The sequence below is a fragment of the Corythoichthys intestinalis genome, chromosome 14 (genome assembly GCF_030265065.1).
Source record: "Corythoichthys intestinalis isolate RoL2023-P3 chromosome 14, ASM3026506v1, whole genome shotgun sequence".
Taxonomy (NCBI): Eukaryota; Metazoa; Chordata; class Actinopteri; order Syngnathiformes; family Syngnathidae; genus Corythoichthys; species Corythoichthys intestinalis.
The window spans coordinates 5,475,752-5,498,208 of record NC_080408.1 but is presented as its reverse complement, the minus strand read 5'-3'; the positions used below and the strand labels follow the sequence as shown (position 1 = coordinate 5,498,208).

General features: G+C 38.7%; 1 protein-coding gene across 1 annotated transcript in view; it reads left to right on the top strand.

Annotated features, from left to right (window-relative positions):
- LOC130929698 (potassium/sodium hyperpolarization-activated cyclic nucleotide-gated channel 2-like) overlaps nt 1-22,457 on the top strand; it is a 101,718-nt gene that overhangs the window by 53,120 nt on the left and 26,141 nt on the right. The window contains exon 4 of the mRNA XM_057857095.1: nt 7,314-7,532. Within this exon, the coding sequence (XP_057713078.1) occupies nt 7,314-7,532 (219 nt within the window). The remainder of the gene's footprint in view (nt 1-7,313; nt 7,533-22,457) is intronic.

Below are 22,457 nucleotides of genomic sequence, written 5' to 3'. Positions count from 1 at the left end.
ACATGTTATCTCTATGAGACGCATCAGACGCTACCAACGTAGCATCGTGCAGGCTAGTATTTAGCAACGTCGGCGTCGTTTGTAGCGGCTGTCGGCTGCAGTAAGTTTTTTTTTCTTCTCCTTCTTCTTCTCCGCACGTGACATCAGCGCGTTGTTCCGCATTAAAAGTAGTCCGAGCAAAACGTGATGCTTAGAGCTGTCAAAATAAGGGATTACTCAAGGTGAATAAAATTACTCGGATCAGTTTTTAAACTCGAGTTACTCAAGTTGCTCGAGTATTCGTTTCAGCTTTACACGGCACACTCAACTAGCACACCGGTTGAAAAACACTGCCTTAAAACACTAAATGTTTAACTAATCACTGTCATTTTCTCGGGAATCTTTTGTTGACCTGTTGATTGTTGACCCTGGACCCAGCCTTCATCTTCGTCTGGGTCTGTTTTTGCCTTGCTGTCGACTTGGAATAAATTGATAAATTAGATACAGGAGGTTAAAACTAAGGTGAACGCGTGAAGTTTGGCCTTTTGGCCGATTTGGTGGGGTTGCGGCCCAAGTTGTATGAATTGCGCTAGCGTGGTTCTGGCTCGTCTGCAGGACTATCACATGTCTGATGGGATTCACGCATGACTAGGTGTAATTGGCTCCAGTTATGACTCGGTTTTCATGTATCTATTCAATTCAATTCAATTTTATTTTTATAGCCCTAAATCGCAACAAGGTTGTCTCAAAGGGCTTTGCAGAGGCAATATGATACACAGTCAGAAACAGCAGATGAAATAAATAGAGATGAAATAAATAAAGGTCAAGTCCTGGGCATCCCCCATCCTTCGACCCTCCATGTCGGCAAGGAAAAACTCCAAAACTCTCTGGGAGAAATGAGACACCATGGGGAGTACCACAGTCAGGAGAGATCCACTCCTAGGACGGATAAACAGGGTGCACCCGGACTGCCAATAGGAATTAACAGATGGAGTTACAGTTTGTAAAGATGCAATAGAGTAAAGGAACAAGAAGAGGTCCATCTAGCCACATCAGACAAAGGTGGCAACGAGGACATCCATCCAGCCAGGGGTCCGGATAGTCAGGAGGCTGCAGCTGAAAAATAGCCCCTCCCCAGAGGGGAGAGGGGAAAGGGGACACCGAGTGACTAGTGATGAAGAGACTAGTCAACTAGATATTAAACATTGGAAAATAGAAATAAAGTAAGACAACTGATAGGTAGAGTGAGAAAAAGGAGATAGAACTCAGTGGCTGTACTTCCCCCAGCATTATAGCTTCTAGTGCAGCTTAGACTGAACTGTGAGTCTAGTCCGACTTCAACTAGCCTGACCATAAGCTTTGTCGAATAGGAACGTTTTTAGTCTAATCTTAAATGTACAGACTGTCTCGGCTTCTTTTATACTAGCTGGAAGCTGATTCCATAAAACAGGGGCTTGGTGGCTAAAGGCTCTAGCTCCGACAGTACTTTTAGAAACCCTGGGAACTACCGGTAGACCTGCATTCTGAGAGCGGAGTGTTCTGTTGGGGCGGTATGGAACCAGAGCATCGGTGAGAAACGATGGCCCCAACCCATTAATGGTCTTAAAAGTAAGAAGGAGGATTTTAAATTTAATTCTAAACTCGACTGGAAGCCAGTGAAGGGCCTGGAGCACAGGGGTGATGTGCTCTCTTCTATTAGTTCCTGTTAAGAGTCTTGCTGCTGCGTGTTGGACTAGCTGAAGACCTTTTAGAGAACTTTTAGGACAAGCTGCAAGTAGGGAGTTACAGTAATCCAATCTAGATGTAACGAACGCGTGAATTAATTTTTCTGCATCGTTTTTAGATAAAATATTTCTAATTTTGGCCATATTGCGCAAGTGGAAAAAGGCAGTTCTGCAGGTTTGTTTAATATGAGCTTTAAATGATAAGTCTGGGTCAAATAGAACTCCTAGGTTTTTAACTGTGGTGCTGGAGGCTACACTTACGTTGTCCAGAGTGACTATCTGGGCAGTTAAAGAGTCTCTCACACTTTTTGGGCCTATTATAAGAGCTTCTGTCTTTTCAGGGTTAAGTAGAAGATAGTTAGTGCTCATCCAGGTATTTATATATCGGACGCAGGTGCTTAGTTTATCCATTTGCCTGATCTGCTCAGGTTTAATTGATAAATACAGTTGTGTGTCATCAGCGTAACAATGGAAGTTAATGCTATGTTTTCTGATGATATTACCCAGAGGAAGCAAATACAGCGTAAACAGTCTGAATGATATGAGAGAATACGTCCGCTAACCGCAACATTAGCTCCACCTTTACATTCTGATGAAATCAAAAGCTTGTCTTTTCAAAGATAATAAGCCTCAATTTTGGATCTCATTACTGTAGAGTGCGCACGTTCCAATCAATACAGTGTCCGGCGAGTGTACAGAGAGGCATTTTAGAGGAGTCGAGAAGTCGATGTGCATCTGATGAAGATGTTGATTATCAACAAAAACAATGATAGTTCCCAAATGGAACCCTCTTGGGGAAGCTGTTGAGACGCTCTTCTCTCTCTTGACTGAGCTATTTCAGAATCAAAGTGCTCGTTGTTCATCTATTATTCAATCTGTTGCACTCCACTGTTTCCTTACTGTGTTCTCATCCACTTGGTGGAGCTGTATTTATTTTTGGAGTCTTTGAGGAGAGAGAGACTAGTCAATGTAGCCCTGGAAGAATGTTGTTCCTTTTCTATTGGCAGAGGTGGGTTGTGTAGCCAAAATTTTTACTCAAGTAAGAGTGGCGTTATTTCAAAAAAATATTACTCAAGTAAAAGTCGTCATTCAAAAAATATACTCAAATACAAAGTAAAAAAGTATTTGGTGTAAAGAATACTTAAGTCACGAGAAACATTGTGAGTAAATGCTTACAATGTCTGATATTTTTTAAAAACAACGGTACAGGTTAATTTACACGTAAATCGGAATTAACCCTTTAAAAAAACTATCTAAAAAGTCCAAAAGTGTTTTATTTTGTTTAATGATGGAGGATACACTGCCCTCTAGTGGCAGAGTTGGGTGTGGCTATACTATCGCCTTGGCTTCTATGACTGAGTAGGAGAGTTGGAGAGAGTAGTAGAAAAACACTGGACACAAAACAATTGGTGTTCAAACTTCCATCTAGTCTGATCAATATATAAATTTAGTAGATTAAATTAGCCTAATTTGCCTGACAAAAGTCAGCTGTCTTAAATGCTACCAATGCTAACTTATTTACAATTCTCATAGCTCACACATAACTCCACAAACTGTAGCTGTAAACTCAATTACTTATGCATACACAAACATATATTAGCTGAAGCAATTTACAGTCCAGACAGACCCAACGCTGCCACCAGAGGGCAGTGTATCCTCCACCATTAAGCAAAATACAATACTTTTGGACTTTTTGGATAGTTATTTTGGGGTACTTAAAGGGTTAATTCCAATTTACGCGGAAATTCAGGTTACGTCAATACAGATTAAATTAGCCTATTTTGCCTAACAAAAGTCCGCTATCTTAAATGCTACGAATGCTAATGTATTTACAATTCTCATAGCAAATCGCCCACACATAACTCCACAAACTGTAGCTGTCAACTCAATTACAAATGCATACACAAACATATTTTAGCTGAAGCATCTTACAGTCCAGCCAGATCCAACACTGCCATCAGAGGGCAGTGTATTCTCCACCATTAAACAAAATACAATACTTTTGGACTTTTTGAATAGTTATTTTGGGGTAATTAAAGGCTTAATTCCGATTCACGCGGAAATTCAGGTTATGTCGCTACAGATTATTATTAGCCTATTTTGCCTAGCAAAAGTCTGCTAGCTTAAATGCTACGAAGGCTAATGTATTTACAATTTACATAGCAAATTGCTGAAACGTAACTCTACAAACTGTCGCGCTAAACTTGATCACAAAGGCATTCAAAAACATATATCAGCTGAAGCAACTTACAGTGCAGCCAGACCCAACACTGCCACCAGAGGGCAGTGTATCCTCCACTGTAAAAAAAAAAAAAAAAGTACTTTTGGACTTTTTGGATCGTTATTTTGAAGGGTTCATTCCGATTTACGCGGAAATTCAGGTTACGTCACTACAGATTAATTACCCTACTTTGCCTAACAAAAGTCCGCTAGCTTAAATGCTACAAATCCTAACCTATTTACAATTCTCATAGCAAATTGCTCAAACGTAACTTAAACATAAATTTGATGACAAATGCATACGCAAACATATATTAGCTGAAACAACTTACAGCCTTATGTGGGCCAAACCAAAGTGCAGCTATCCTTTATCCATGTCAGACGTCTTGAGTCTGCTTCTGTCATACAAGGTGACAGCCCAGCCAGACCCAACGCTGCCACCAGAGGGCAGTGTATCCTCCACCATTAAACTAAATACAATACTTTTGGACTTTTTGGATAGTTAATTTGGGGCACTTAAAGGGTTAATTCTGATTTACGCGGAAATTCAAGTTACGTCACTACACATTTATTAGACTACTTTGCCTAACAAAAGTCCGCTAGCTTAAATGCTACAAATGCTAACCTATTTACAATTCTCATAGCAAATCGCTCACACGTAACTCCACAAACTCTAGCTGTAAACTTGATGACAAATGTATACACAAACATATATTAGCTGAAACAACTTACACCCTTATGTGGGCTAAACCAGAGCACAGCTATATTTTATCTGAGTATGCCTCTGTCATGCAAGGTGACAGTCCTGCTGGACCCAATGCTGCCACCAGAGGGCAGTGTATCCTCCACCATTAAACAAAATACAATACTTTTGGACTTTTTGGAAAGTTTTTTTTTTTTTTTAATGGTTAATTCCAATCTACGCCGGAAATTCGGGTTATGTCGCCAGCGTAGGAACGGAACTCGTTCGTAACTTGTGGACTACTTGTACTCTAATGTGCTTGTTTAAAGAAAAAAAAACATGCAAACACAGGGAGTAAATCTATAAAAGAGTCGCCGAACCTCAGAATTGTACGGAAGACATACTAACCACTTATCATATTGTGGTTAGGAAGTGATTTGAATTGAATATCTTTTTGTATTCCTAAGAACCAGACATTCCTTTTGAATACCATATAAATCCCAATCTTACATTTTGCCAATTGTGAAGCATCAGAAGCCACTGATGACCAGAGTCAGTCTGCTCAGAAGTATTTAACAAACTCTCGTTATCGTTTTTCTCTGAGGAAATTATTTCCCGACCACTTTGCTCCGCTGATTAGGGCTCAAAGAATTCCCCTGACGACATTTCTGTTCAACTCCTCAGTCTTTGTAATGCTAGCATGTCCCTTGAGTTCTTATTTGTATAAGTGCTTTTGCCATCACTTCCTCCGACCATTTTGCTCAATGCTAAATCAGCTGAAATTGTTACTCCGGTGACATCATCACCAAGATGGATGACGGGAGGAGATCAACGGAAGATTTCATCAAAGACGGATTTCTTGTCATCCACGCCATGCTCAAGTGTTGTATATATAGTTGAATCGTCTCAATATCTGATTATAATTCCAATAGTAATGCTATTTAAGCTTCTAGCTAGTAGATACTAGCTTTAAGCTAGTAGCCTCGTCCGTCACGAACTTTATTTAATAATAACAACAGTCATATTACATTTTATTTCAAATTGCCTTTCATGACACTCAAGGACCCTTTACAACCAAGTGCAAAAGTATTTAGAAGGTAGCGTATAGTAGTGGCGTGTAGTAGAGCCGGGCGGTATACCGAAAATTTACCGTTATCGAAATTGTTCACGATGACTGACGAAATTTTGACCATGTCGGTAAATTTGGTAATTTAATAGAACAAAAAATATAGTCTTTTCATCTGGCTTTGACTCTGTGTTTTTTGGCCATGTTCATTCCCCTTTAAGAAAGCAGTAAGTGGAACCCAAACAAAAGCCCGGTAGGCTAACGCTAGTGGCTAACGCTAGCGGCTAACGCTACAAGCAAACGTGATGGAGTCGGGCTTAAGGGAGCTTTACCAAACTTTCACCCAACATTAAGTAGACTTTTGGCGGCCTCCAAACGGGCTTTCACCCGCTTTCCTCCCTGGTTCTCACGATTTCAGGACAGAGTGCTTTCTACTGGTAGCCAGGCCACAGGCTAACGCTAGCGGCTAACGCTATAAAATGAATGTGATGGAGTCGGATCGCGGCTCTAACTTTGTCAAAACGGCTGAACTTAATGAGTAGATTGGGCATGGACTGCATCTAGCAATTAGTATATCGCATTATTTTGTATCTGTGTCTGTGTGTGTGATTTTATTGGTATCTTTTATGAGGGTAAAGCATTCAGCATAAATTATAATGCAACAGTGAAGCCTATAATATGACCGTTTAATGGCCACAGCTATTTTTCTGTATGTGCTTGCTTCATTCTGTGTCGTTACTGCCATGATAAAATCTTAAATGTTTAATTGGAAAAAGAGCAATATAGCTTTAGTGTGTGTGTGTGCATAGGTGCGTGCATGTATTTAAAAATGCTCTGAGGAAAAAAACCTGAAACCTTGAAGTAAACACTTGTGTTGAGTAATTACGTCACAGCAGCCATTAACAATAAGTTGTCTGTTTGAAGTGTTTTGTTCAAACTGTAAGTCATTTGTGTTACAGTGACATGTTTGCACAGTCGTCGTATTGATTTTTATAATGTTGTACATTGTTCAAGTCATACAAGCTGTTACAAATTCTTCATTCATTCTTATGGTTTACATGAAATGTTGATATACTTAATGTTTAGACTGCATGTACAATTGTTTAAACAATTTAAATTGAAATCCGGCAAATAAATCAACGTGAAACGGTTCATTTGCATTTCACGCATTGATTCAGATTTTCAAATTATATCACAGTCCGCTTGGGCGAATTAATCGTCATTTATCGTTATGGAGGTAAATCTGCTCAATTTACCGTGATACGTACTTTAGGCCATATCGCCCAGTCCAAGTGTGTAGTGGTGAGTTTGAATCACTGCCTATTCTTTTCCGGGTCACTTCCTGTTCTGTAACCCAAAATAAACAGGAGGTGACCCAGAAATGCCCCTATGTAAACAGGTAGTGACTAAAAATTAACAGAAAATAGCCTGAAATACAGCAAAATGAAACTCATTGGATGTCATCGACCGCCATAGACGTCCAGTCCGCTCGAAGTGGATGAATTGGATGTCTACTAATGATAAACTCCATTCAATTCACAGTTGAATGCCTTTTCACGACCCTGCCGTCCTTTACAAAAACATCTTTTACGTCCAATAATACATTTACCTAATCGATCACGCTCTCTCTTTCTCATGACAGAACGATACCTGGTCCGAGCTGTACTCCTTTGCCGTCTTCAAGGCAATGAGCCACATGCTGTGCATCGGATATGGTCGCCAAGCCCCGGAGAGTTTGTCAGATATCTGGCTCACCATGCTGAGTATGATCGTGGGAGCCACTTGCTACGCCGTCTTTATCGGCCACGCCACAGCACTCATCCAATCCCTGGACTCCTCTAGACGGCAATATCAAGAAAAGGTAGGTCAAATAAGCAATTGCATTGTTTCTGAAACCCAAACCCGGGTAGCCTTGATGTTAAAACGGTCTCACTGTGCCAATAAGTCTGAATCACAGCCTGGCGCCTCTTGCGTCTGACAGATTTACAGTATATATGTGTAATGACACCGACACAAATGGCAAACTACGAATAGAATCGGCAATCAATATTGCACGCAAGCGCTCCTACAGCACATCGTATACACACACTTGTGTAAGATAATTTAATCATGTTGAGTTGTGATATGTTGAGCTAGCGGTTAGCTTGTCACAGTTCAGAGACCCGAGGGAACACAAGGCCATACTGCTAGGGTTTTTTTGTTTGTTTGTTTGTTTTTAAAAAAAATAAAATTAAGATACTATGTATATATATATATATATATATATATATATATATATATATATATATATATATATATATATATATATATATATATACACACACTAGATTTTAGATTTAAAAAAAATGAAAAAAAGATACAAATACAAAAAAAGTCAAATAAATAGAAATAAGATACTATACACTATATAAATAAGAACTAGATAAAAAAATACAAAATAAAAATAAAAAAAACAAAAATAAATAAAAATAAGATACGATATACTATAGCAATAAGATACTGGATTATTTTTTATATTAAAAAAAATATATATATATATATAAATAAGATACTATATAAATAAGATACTAGATTTAAAAAAAATACAAAAAACAAACAATTAAAAATGAAAAAAAATAAAATGAAAAACAATAAAAATAAATACAAAAATAAAAACAAAATACAATATAGTATACAAATAACATACTAGATTATTTTTTTTATTAGGGCTGTCAAAATTATAATCAAATGGTAATTAATTTTTAAAATTAATCACGTTAAAATATTTGACGCAATTAACGCACATGCCCCGCTCAGACAGATTTAAATGACAGTACAGTGAAATGCCCACATGTTGTGTTTTGTGGAGTTTTGCCGCCTTCTGCTGGCGCTTGGGTGCGACTGATTTTATAGGCTTCAGCACCCATGAGCATTGTGTAAGTAATTATTGACATCAACAATGGCAGGCTACTAGTTTATTTTTTGATTGAAAATTTTAAAATTTTATTAAAACAAAAACATTAAGAGGGGTTTTAATATAAAATTTCTATAACTTTTACTAACATTTATCTTTTAAGAACTACAAGTCTTTCTATCCTGGGATCGCTTTAACAGAATGTTAATAATGTTCAAGCCATCTTGTTGATTTATTGTTATAATAAACAAATACAGTACTTATGTACCGTATGTTGAATGTATATATCCATCTTGTGCCTTATCTTTCCATTCCAACAATAATTTACAGAAAAATATGGCATATTTCATAGATGGTTTGAATTGCGATTAATTGCGATTAATTAATTTTTAAGCTGTAATTAACTCGATTAAAAATTTTAATCATTTGACAGCCCTAATTTTTAAATGAAAATGAAAATCCGCATAGTTTGAAGAAACACCCAGAAATTTTATTTTGTATTCGCATTTACTGCTCGTTTTAAAGTCCAATCTTGACAAGCCTTTGTTCTACAGGTCCGAAAATTTATTCTGCAACGCATTAAATGTTCCTAATCCGATGACTCGATTATTCGAACTAACTAGTTGATTTATTAATCGACTACTAAAATGATGGGTAGCTGAGGCCCTAATATGTTGTTTTGTAGAATACCCTAAAATGATTTCCTGACCCATGTATCGATTATTGTTGTATCGGCATATGGTGAGATCACGGTTATCGTGAGCCTTGTATCGCGAACGTGACATGAGCTACCCAGAGAATCCCACCCTTAATTGGGATCAGAGTGCATCTTTGTCATTTTATGATTGTGAACAAGTATGGAGAGTTGCATCAGTGGCCTTTGCAGGAGACAGAGCTCTGTTTCTAAGCAGAGTGGGGAGCTGGAGGGGTGTGCTGCTTGCTCCCAGCAGCCAATCGGACGGCACGGGTGTGTTCAGCCAGGTAGAGGCCGCACATCGCCACGGGCGGGGTCTATGTGGCCGTGCTAATGTGATGATGTGGAAGGGAGACAGAGGGGCGGGAGAGTGTGTGATATGATGTCCCCCTTGGGCAACGGAAGAATTGATGAGGCAGCAGACCTGTGCGTCCTGCCAATGTCATCTTGAAGGTGACGTAGGGAAACATGGCTTCCTCCCTGGCTCCAATTTGGACATTAAATTATGTGGTCTGCTACAAAATAAAAAACTGCAGCCTATAGTGATTACAAGTGGTGCTGCAAAGATTAATCGATTAAAGCAACACTTGGTAACTTTTCAGTTTCGGTCGATTATATTTATTTATTTATTGGCATCATCATCGGCATCATTGACAGTTACAAGATGGCTTTGTGATATGATTAACCCGGAGAAAAAAAACAAAGAAAAAGACAAGGGCTGACGGGAGAAGCATATGCTTATCAAGTCCTGTCCCCTTCAACCAACCAAGGTTGCACAGTCAAAACACAGTAGAGTAGGCATCAGGCATGAAAATCTCTCACCTTTCGGCGAAATTTGCCGTTTTGAAGTCAAAAAGGATGACCTACGTGAATCGTGTAGATCCAGGAGAAACTTTTTAAGGGGGGTTGGGGGGTCAGGTGTAGGCATGTGCCGGTTACCTTCACGGTTTACCATGCTATGAAAACGTCGCGGTTACAAAACCACTGAAATTTTCTGTCATACAGTAGTACGTATTCGTTATTTTTCATGTGTCAAAAATGCAGCCAGCAGTGGCTTGGCGCGGCAGCGCTTACCCCTTCCCCTGTTTGATGCTGCGTGTGTCAGTGACGCTATTCCAGCAAACCCAAAAACAAACACTCCAAACACAAGGCGTACTTTTCTTCAATTTATTGAGCCCTCAAATCGTGGTAACTGAAATATACAGATTGAATACATTTAAAAACGTTGGACAATCGTATTTTCAACGTGTGAGTAGCTTCAACAGTTTAGCTTCATGAAAAAGTTCGCCAAAAACAAAACACACATTTTCCTTTCAAATTCAATACACAAAGTTACTAAAAACTTACAAAGACGAATGATAGGCAAGGCTTAGCTTGGAGAGCAACTTCATTGAGGTTAATCACAGCCGCTGAGAGAGAAACAAGTTTGAATGCAGGGGGGAAAAAAAGAGAGCGTTAAAGATCGCTAATTGCGACAGATGATCTTGTCCTAAGCACAAATTCACGTTCGCTGGACGAGGAGAGGTCTCACTACCAATTTTTTTTTTTTTTAGATGAATGCATTTGCCAGCATATTGAATTTGGTGAGTCATGGTTTTAATCGTTTTCACATTTTGCGGTATGACAGCTAAAGATGCACCGATACCGATACTAGTATCGGCAGGGGGCGCCGATCCGGCCCGAAATGGTGGTATCGGTATCGGCGAGTACCAACAAAGACGGCACCGATACCATTTACCGGTCCATTATTTTAACATTTGACCACAGCCTTTTTCTCCTCCTGGCGCTCACTACACTCTGTCTCTGTGTTGTGTGATGACACGTGAACACCAAGCAGCTATCGCTATTGGCCTGCTCCAGACCAATGAGAGCGGGCCAATAGCCACTCCTGACCAATCAAAAGGGGGATTTTTCATATGGACGAAAAACAAACCAGGAAATATGGCGGCGCCGCGGCGGTCGGGAAATGTTTCCAAATAGAAATCCCGTCGATTAAAATCAATGGCTGCATGCAAGATTTGCGGCCTGAAAGTTTGGAGATGTGGAGTTAAATCGGCCAGTTTCAATACCTCGAAACGTGAACGAACACAACGAGTTTGAGCCTGCAAGAGCAGGACTGCTATCCAGAGGAAGGGCGCAGGACCGGAGCAACAATCTCTGGTCAGTTTACTACGTCTACTTTACTTTTATTGTCTTTTACTGAAAGAAATGCCGCAGTAATTTGGGAAGTGTTTCCAAAGTATTGTTGCCACCTTTCAGAAATAGAAATAAGGGACTCCCACCTCCCGAAAAAAAGGAGAGACGGGATTCTGTGGTCAATTATTATTACTTATAATTGTTAGCGTCCGCAAATGCGGAAACAAGGTTGAACCTCGAAGCAGACAACAAGCGGGGGATACATAAAAGGGTTTAATGATTGCAAACAAAAAATAACACGTGATCACGTGATCGCGGGACAGTAGAAATAACAAAAGGAGTCCGTGACAGCAGGTCGACGGACAAACTAAGACGATAGGCAGCGGTTACAAACGAGAGCAGCACACTAACAGAAAAACCCAATGCAGGGGCATAACAAGCAAATGTAGTGAGATTATTGTGCCAGATGTCAAATAGCGATCAGCAAGGCAAATATCTCGGCAGCCTTCTCTGACATGACCCGTGCTTAAATGCTGCATTGATGAGCCTGCATTGGATTCAAGTGCCACGCCCCCACGCCCAGCAACAAAACACAATCTAACCAGCAGCAGAATGTGACAATAATTTCATGAAAGTTGCACTGTTTGGACTTTGAGAGGTTTAAAAAAGTTTATTCAGTTCATTCAGAGTTTATTATTATGAATTTATTTTTACTTTCTTACTGTTGGGCTAGTATTATACATGTTTTATTAATTTCACAAATTTAGCACTATTTTGGCGTTTGAGAGCGGAAGGTTTATTCAACTATTGTCTACTAGCGTTTAGTGTACTTTTTCCTGTTTTGCAAAGGTAAGCAACAGCCTGACAAAGCCTTGATAGCAATGATTTCACATCCAATTATGTAGCTCTTTGGGAAAAAAAAAAAAAAAATAAAAAAAAATATATATATATATTAGGGCTGTCAAAATTATCGCGTTAACGCGCGGTAATTAAATTTTTTAATTAATCACGTTAAAATATTTGACGCAATTAACGCACATGTCCCGCTCAGAAAGTATTCTGCCTTTTGGTAAGTTTTACAGCAAGGCTTTTTGCGCTGTCCAACAGCGAACTCTTGTGGTCGCTTTGCGACATGGTTTATTATTTTCTTTTCTTTCTTCATTATGGCTGCACGACGTCTCGGGCTGATAATGTTGTGCTTATATGATCCTTGGACAAGATTTGTCCGTAAGTATGGTTGTTGTAAAGAATGTACATATTATGTTAGTAAGCGAAATGTTATATTTTTTGTATGAGACGCTTTTTGTTTATGTTTAGTGAACCTGTATAGCGTGCTAAGCTAACGTTGTTGCTAATGCAATGCTTGTGTACTTTTTTTTTGTAGTTTCACAACGGTCTAAAGAGGACAATGGTTTGAGGCCATTTTATTAATAAATCAGATGAAAAAGGAAGAAGTCTAATTATTAAGGCGTCGTTTATTAGCTGTATAGCTTTGGAAAAAGTAGACGCTTCGGAGTGAGGACAGCATAGACAGATTTAAATGACAGTAGAGTGAAATGCCCACTGCAGTCCTTATGTACCGTATGTTGAATGTATATATCCATCTTGTGTCTTATCTTTCCATTCCAACAATTTATTTTACAGAATATATATATATAATTTACAGAAAAATATGGCATATTTTATAGATGGTTTGAATTGCGATTAATTACGATTAATTACGATTAATTAATTTTTAAGCTGTAATTAACTCGATTAAAAAATTTTAATCGTTTGACAGCCCTAATATATATATATGTATATATATATATATATATATATATATATATATATATATATATATATATATATATATATATATATATATATATATATATATATATATATATATATATAATCGGGGTGGTATCGGTATGGTATCGGTATCGGCCGATACTGCACAGCCAGGTATCGGTATCTGGGCCAAAAAATGGTATCGGTGCAACACTAATGACAGCTAGCCAAATCTCCGGTGAAAAAATAGCTCCCGTTAAGTTAGCGTCAAGCTTGTGTATTTAACGGTAATATAAAAGCAGTGCTGTCAGTAACGCATTATGTGAGTAATGCGTAACTGTAATCTGATTACTTTCAGTAAAGAGCAATGTAACGCGGTCATTTTTCTAAATCAGTAATCTTATTAAAGTAACTTTCCTTGATGCCTGTGCGTTACTATTTTGTTATTGCCCCATTATGTATGTAGAAAGAAGAATACTGTAGTCATGGGAGTGACATCACATGTCACATTTTCTAATCGGGGATGGAAAAAAAACAGGTCACGTGTATTACCATGATGCTTGAGCCGTGAGCGCTGGGAGTTTGCGGCCAAAACAACATAGCCTTGCTACCTTGCCAGGATACAATGAAATAGGCTGGAGATATACTACAAACGGCTGCATTTGCACACTGGAAACACAGCCAGTACTTCACATTTTTGTGAGGTAAAGATGACAAAAATATCTCCGTGCGCTGCGAACTTTGCGCTGGGTCAAAAAGACTGTCGACCGCTAAAAGCATCCAATTCAAGCACCACTTGGAATTACAGTACAACAGGTGACAAGACAGCCAGGACTTTTTGATACTGCTCGTGCTCAATCCTCGGTTCAAGCTCAGTTATTGTTGAAGGTTTTGAAAGTTTAGGTTTAAAGAAATTCTAAATATCCATCTTGCCTCCTCAGCTGTAGTTTTGGCTAAGCAAAGCAAACGGCTGTCTCTAAGATGCTATAGTCACATGATCTGTTCGAAAAATAATTTGGACCCATTATGAAATACTTTCAACGATTCTTGTTCATTTCATTCATTTTTGTTGTTTGTTTTATTGCTCTAAAACTTTTATAGACAAGATTTTAATGGCCATATTCAATAGTCTTTATTTTAAAGAGGAAGTTCAGAATTTTTTACATTAGGCTAATCTTTGAGTTAGCCGGGGTTTAATTAGTTGTTGGAGTTGATTTGAACAAATTCTGTGCAGTTTGCATGTTATTTGTTAGTTTCAGGGCTCCAGAGTGGCTAAGCTAGCGCGAGTCAATGGTGGTTGAAATCAACTCCTTCAACTAATTAAACCCCCGCTAACTCGAATAATAAGCCTTATGTGAAAAATTTAAATTTTCAAATTTGCCTCATGTAGGACGTTTTGCCGACAGAGGACATTTTGGCAGAACGCCGGAACATATTTCCTCCACACCCTACTCACCTTTTTAACCCCTGACCCATTTTCATGCCTGAGGCATTATACATTGCGATACATGAACAGCTTTTTTGTTGTTGTTTTTTTTGTTTTCACATGAATTTTCTTCCCAAAAGTCATTGATTGGACGTCACATTTAGGACCTTTTTGTTGACAAAGGTATCGAACACACGACGTGCTGACAACTTTGTTTCTTTATTAACACATGGAGCTAACAGTACGAACACAGCTTGGGGCTCTATATGGGGCGATAGATTGAACCTGTAGAAGTGGCGTCTAATGGCGTGAGGAAATGTAGTTTTTTCACACAAGCGAACAGATTACAAAGCACCACTTCGGCATTGTCTCGAGACTACATTTCCCATGATTCACTGCGTGACCTGCGCCGCTTGCTGATTCGCTGCGAGATTGACTCAATGGCAACGCTAAACCAACACGCTAGTTGTCAACTGTCACCTGTCAGCGGCTCTCGTAAAACACAAACTCGAAGGCTCATACGATCACCGTGAAAGAAACGCCCAACCGTCCAAAAGCAATGCAATGCTTGAAGCATGAAGGTGGAAATACATAATACAAATACAAATACAAATAAATGTGCACAAACTCACCAGTGTTGTGTGTCTCTTACGGCAACGTGACCGTGAATTACCGCGACGCCGACCCGCTTGTATGCACATCCACACCCCTTTCCCTATTGACAGTGGATTAACCCTTTCGGACAAGATCGTAGATGACGCACAATTTCAACACGCTTAAGATAGCGTACGCCACAACAACTATGATCGGGGATTGCCACGAGTTAGCTTTCAGCTAACGTCGCTAGCTTCTACTGTTCATTCCACAACAGTTGGCAGGTCTGCTTTGACAAAATCATCAGTCATCTATCCAAAAGTCACGCTTACTTTTTGGCAAATCCTTGATCATAAGCAGGCATCTTCAAAGTCTTTGTAGCAGAGAACACGACTCGATGATGGCGTGAAATTCATTAGTTTAGCGCGAACAAAAGATGTCCATTTACGTGCCCTGCTATCCTTCAGCCACTCATACAACTTTTCTTTAGATTGAGAGCAATACATCGCCAAACACCGCCGTGGCATCTTATCGAGAAGCAATGCAACAATACTGTATGTATGGCGGACTTCCCTCGCAGTTCTCGGTGTGACGTAATTTCCGAAGATTGTCGAAGAAAAGCATTTTCGTTGTCAAGGGCGTTGCTATGGGTTAAACAAAGAATCTGGAAGGGTTGCATTAAAAAAATAACGAAAATATGCTTATAATTATTTAGCTTATAATTGTTTATTATTCAAAAACATGGTTGGCCTACCTTACTTCACATTTGGTCTTTAAATCTTCTTAAATCGGAGGTGATGCTACTAAATACTAAAGATGTGTTTTGATTGTTATTTCTTTGTTTGTTTCTCATGATTCATTTTTTCCCCTCAGAATGGAGTTATTCTATATATATATTTCCCTGCACTTGCTCTATAAAAGTAATATTTAGTGACCACGACCAATGTTTTTGATTAATTTCTTTTAGTGTTTCTGAATGCTAAAGAGTTGCACTTTTGAACTAATTCATTATTTTTAAAACTTTTTTTGAGAGTTTTAACTGCATGATAAAATGTCTGAGTGAGTGCTCGTTCGAGACTGGTGATTCCTTACTTTTTGTTAGTGGGTGTTAAGCCTGAACGATATATCATTTAAACATCGCGATGTGTATGTGCGCGATAGTCCCATTGCAAGCACGTTTGATATTTTTTATTTTTTAATCCATATACGCCTTGCTTTCTACTCTGTGCGCAGCCTCACACCCTCCCTCTCCCAGCCCTTTGTTCCTCTCAGTCACTACGACACTTGCTTATTAAAGTTAACGATGGCTTTGATCTGCCCAAAGAAGCAGACTTCACGCGGGCATCTGTCAATCATCGTTAAAATTGTTAAACAGTTTCTGCAAGGAAGCCGCGCTGGAATGAATGTGTGTGTGAGTTTGACATTTCTACATGTCACTCCAACGGTCACAGCTAAGGTAGATAAACAGAAGCGTTTAATAAAGCCAAGCATTTATCTACTACAGTACTTTATTCTTGTTCAAAATTGATTTGGTTGGACGGTTATGTTTAAAACTGATCATAATTTTGACATATGAAGTGCTTTAAACCATTTTATAGACATTTTTTAAATCACTTTGGGGGAAAAAGTGAGAAAATACATGTCTTATATGTATCTCTTTCCAATGCTAAATCTGAATAAATACATTGAGCACAAAAAACACAAAAAAAAAAAAAAAAAATTGGGGGGCGTGCGCTACTTCGCGGTTTTTCACTTATCGCGGTGGGTTCTAGTCCTCATTAACCGCGAAAAATGAGGGATCACTGTACATTGTGGTGAGTCATCAAGTGAAAATTTCTCGAGATGTCCCGATCGATCGGGACGCCGATTGATCACATCATTTTCAAAGTATCAGAATCGGCAAAAAAATATCAGCCATTCCTTTTTTTAATATATATATTAATATATATATTAATTAAATCGTTTTCTAATTGTATTTAACGTTGCAGACATAATATGTTACACTCATCCAGACTCTTTAGTTTAGGCTTAAGGTAGGGTTATCAAATTTATCCCGATGACAGCGGTAATTAATTAAAAAAAAAAAAGTATCACGTTAAAACATTTAACGCAATTAATGCATGCGCTGCACGACCCACTCACGCATTGTCGCGCTCAATCTGTAATGGCGCCGTTTTACCTGTATAGAAAGATAAAAGGCTGCGTAAAATGAGTAGAGTGAATTTTGGCAGCCTTTGGAGCCTTTTTTTAATTGGCTAAAGCCTTACAATCCTTCTCCCTACGATTAGAAATATCATGGGAAGCAATGTGGGGAAGCAAGGTAGTAATTGATCTTTTTCTTAACACCTTATGTTATTTCCCAACGCAGAGAAGATATATCAATTGGTAGCACTACGCACAGTCATGGTTCCATTACCCATCATGCATTTGAGCATGGCTACAGTATCAATAACTGAAAGCTCAACAAATACACTAGATGGCAATATTTAGTCACAATATACAAAGTCACAAGTCTTTCTATCTGTGGATCCCTTTTACAGAAAGAATGTTAATAATGTAAATGCCATCTTGAGGATTTATTGTCATAATAAACAAATACAGTACTTATGTACTGTATGTTGAATGTATATATTCGTCCGAGTTTTATTCATATTTTTCTTAATGCATTGCCAGAATGTATATGATCGGGAAAAATGATCGGGAATGATTGGAATTGAATCGCGAGTATAAAAAAAACAAACGGATCGGGAAATATCGGGATCGGCTGATACTCAAACTAAAACGATCGGGATTGGATCGGGAGCAAAAAAACATGATCGGAACAACCCTAAAAAATTCTTTTAAAAAAAAATATATAAATTTTTTTCAATATCGCAATATAATATCACAATATATCGCAAAAGCCCCCAAAAATCGCAACAATTTTTTTCCCAATATCGTTCAGGCCTAGTGGGTGTACAAGTCAATAGGTAGTGATTTCGAACAAAGCCCCTATCTTTATTTGATATTTCCTTAACCCTCCCCTTTTCATATTTTGCTCATCCACCCTGCATCACTTAAAGAGCTGCAACTGATCTTTGTCTTTATTTGCCCTCTCTTTCCCTCTCGCTATCTCTTCCTATTTGCTGGTGGTGTCCTTGAGCGATGCAGTGCTGTATTGCTAGCTGGCTGCTACACAAAGGGGGTTGGGCGGAGGGTAAGCTGTGGGAGACGGAGAGGCCGTGTTGTCAAAAGAAATCCTCATGCACTGCAGGATGGTAAAATGTGGCTAGGCTATTTTACATTGTTTACATTGCTTTTGTCAGCGTTTTATTCCTGGCTAGCTTTGCGTCTGGGGTGATGCCATTTTTAGTGCGGATTGTAGACGAGTAGGAGTTGAGACAAAGTCACTTCCCGCAAGAATGCCAGTCTTGTGTTGCATCGCCTCAAGTGTTCACTGAAATGTTTTGTTAAATGTTTGAAGCTCTTTAAAGGGCAGGGATTATTTACATAATGATTTCATATTTGGTTCCATCCTGCGATTTCTAGAGGTGCGACGGTATATCGCGTTACTTTGTAGCCTAAACGGTTATGGATATGCTCCCACCAAGAATTAATATATTGTTTTTAAAAGGTGTTACTGTCTAAAACATGTGGTGTCAAACGTGTGGCTCGTGGGCCAAAAGGGGTCCAACAGGGTTAAGATTCAGTTTTTAGTATGTGAGCAGTCAGAGAGGTCCACTACTAAAATTCACCTACCTTGGCCAAAATGTATTCAAAACTGTGGATTTACAGTACTAAAAAAATGAGAACTGTAACCTGATCAAAGTATACAATTCATTTTTCTAAATATTGGCAGTGTTGGGCACGTTACTTTAAAAAAGTAATTAGTTATAGTTACTCACTACTTCTTACTAAAAGTAACTGAGTTAGTAACTGAATTACTCTATAGTAAAAGTAACTAGTTACCAGGTAAAGTAACTATTTCCGTTACTTTAAAAAGAAGTTGTTGTATGTCAAAAATTTTGAAATTTTCTGAGCAGTATTCGAGTCAGTTGAATAAAGAAGAACAGACATGTAGTTGTGTTATAGAACCTTGTAATATTTATAGCACCTCACCAGCACCAGATTTATCCTACACTTGAAGTGCAACAAAAATAAACAGATTTGAATTGCTTACCACAGCTGTCGACAAAAGCTTTGCCCCGGGACATAAATGACACTTTACTACATGCATGTTCTTTCCTTTAATTTCGACCAACTTGAAATAGTGTTTATATCTCCACCTCGTAAAGGACAAATTTTCCTCTGAATGCTCTGCCATCATATCCCTCTGCATCTGTTTTGAGTGTGTGTGTTTGCCACACGCGCTGTTCCGGTTTGTGTGTGAAAACACCGTATATATACAGTATATATACAGTATACAGTATCATAAGAGTTCATTAATGCTCATGGTAGTGTCATGTCGCCACTGTTAAATAAAGTGATACCGGATAACACTGTATCTTTTGTTGTAAATATCCCATAATACAGTGATGACAGTTGCGGTTTATAGTCCAGTGCGGCTTATCTATGAACAAATGCCGTTTTCGTGTCAAATTTGGTGGGTGGCGGCTTATAGTCAGGTGCACCTTATAGTCCGAAAATTACAGTGTTTAAAGTAACTGGAATAATCTCACACAATAATATATTAACAGTCTTTAACACTCAAAACAAGATGGAGAAAATTATTTTACTAGATTTAAGAAAAATAAACATATAAAGACGTTATCAATTTGCAGTATACACAGTAGAGTGTCAGCTTTACACTATTTGAACAAGATAAACACCGTCAAAATTCAATGCATGGCCGTAAAGTCCCGAAGTCGGATTATTAACTGTTTGTATTAAAACGTCTGCGTTTGTATCCACCTCAGGAGAACGGAGATAAATAACAGCGTTTTCACTCCACAGCCGCATTGAATATACTTTTTTTTTTTTTTTTTTGCTGATGGCGGAAAAGTACATTTCCAACACTTTGTGGGATTTTCTGCACTCAAAAGTGTTGCTCCGAGGATTAAATATTTGAGCTGAAGTTGTGCTGAGAAACAACAGTAGAAAGTGTCAGTCAGTGAGGAATAGGATGGAGATGCTGTATTGAATGTAATTAACCTCCCTAACAGTGATAGAACACTTTTGGTGATATTACCAAGAAAACTTTAATTTGCAACTTAATAACGGTATTTGAATTGTATTCAGACGGCGATTACGTTTGAGTTTGAAGGAAAAGAGTCGATTTATCCTTGTTACAAGTTGTTTTATTCTTATAACGAACAGGAGATGATGACATAGAATTCGGGAATAAAAAAGAACAAAGAATTTACACTTAAAGACAGACAAACACAAAAGACATTATGGTACCAAGACAAAGAAAAGTGCTCCCGCCTCCCCGTGCATAGGCTCTTTTTACTCCCCTCTTACTTGGGGGGAAGTGATGACTTCCTCTGGAGAATTGCTTGGAATGTACAACCCCCCAGCCCTGATCAGATTACATACACTGCTGAGCGGACAGAGGCCTGTGTGAAAAAGGAAGAAACAAATGTTGCATCTTTCACATATGATTCTACAAGTTGAAAAAAAAAACAAAATCTGTGATCAATCTAGTGCTGCAACAAATTGAATTTTGCTGCTTCGAGGATTCGTTTAGTTTGAGTGGCATCGTGATGGTTTTGAAAGTGTTTGCATTTAGTTTTGTTGATTTGGGTGGAAACACTGCCCTCTCCGTGGCAACAGTGAATATGTCGTAATTCGTTTAACATGGTTGATCCAGCTGCTCCCTGTTAAGACCAACATAAGGTATGTTTTGATTCGAGCTAATATGTTTGTTTATACATCAGTAATTTAGTTTAGAAGCATATCTATTTTTGCGGGAATATGTTTTTGAATGATTTGTTAAGAATAAAAAAAAGAGCATTTTATAGCATTTAAGCTAGCGGGCCTTTGCCATACAAGTTAACCTAGTACTTTTGTTGTCCTTACACTGCTGGCGAAAAGTATTTGGACCCCTGCAATTCTGTCAGATAATGCTCAACTCCTCCCAGAAAATGATTGCAATTACAAATGCTTTGGTAGTAATGTCTTCATTTATTTTGATTGCAATAAAAAAAACACAAAAGAGAATGGGGAAAAAAATTAATCATTTTATACAAAACTCCAAAAATGGGCCAAACAAAAGTATTGGCACCCTCAGCCTAATACTTGGTAGCACAACCTTTAGACAAAATAACAGCGAACAACCGCTTCCGGTATTCATAAGTGAGTTTCTTACAATGCTCTGCTGGAATTTTAGACCATTCTCTTTTTTTCAGATCTCTCCACAGGTGTTCTATGGGATTCAGGTCTGGACTCATTGCTGGCCACTTTAGATGTCTCCAGTGCCTTCTCAAACAATTTTCTAGTCCTTTTTGAAGTGTGTTTTGGGTCATTGTCCTGCTGGAAGACCCGTGACCTCTGAGGGCTTTCTCACACTGGGCCCTACATTATGCTGCAAAATTTGTTGGTAGTCTTCAGACTTCATATTGCCATGCACACGGTCAAGCAGTCCAGTGCCAGAGGCAGCAAAGCTACCCCAAAACATCAGGTTACCTCCGCCATGTTTGACTGTGGGGACCGTGTTTTCTTTGAAGGCTTCGTTTTTTTTGCCCTGTAAACTCTATGTTGGTGCCTTTTCCCAAAAAGCTCTACTTTTGTCTTACTTGACCAGAGAATGTTCTACCAAAATGTTTTTGGCTTTTTCAGGTAAGTTTTGGCAAACTCCAGCATGGCTTTTTTATGTCTCTGGGTCAGAAATGGGGTCTTCCTGGGTATCCCACCATAGAGTCTGTTTTCATTCAGACGCCGACAGATAGTACGGGTTGACACTGTTGTACCCTCGGACTGTAGGACAGCTTGAACTTGTTTGGAAGTTAGTCGAAGTTCTTTATCCACCAGCCGCACAAGCTTTCGCTGAAATCTCTCGTCAATTTTTCTTTTTCGTCCACATCTAAGGAGGTTAGCCACAGTGCCATGGGCTTTACACTTATTGATGACACTGCGCACAGTAGTTCTTTGGTCTTCTTTCTTTTCTCCATGCTCAATATGGTACACACATAGGACACAGGACAGAGGTTGAGTCAACTTTGATCCATTTTAACTGACTGCAAGTGTGATTTAGTTATTGCCACCACCTGTTATGTGCCACAGTTAATTAACAGGTGCTGTTAATTACACAAATTAGAAAGCAAGCAAAATGAATGAAGATATTACTACCAAA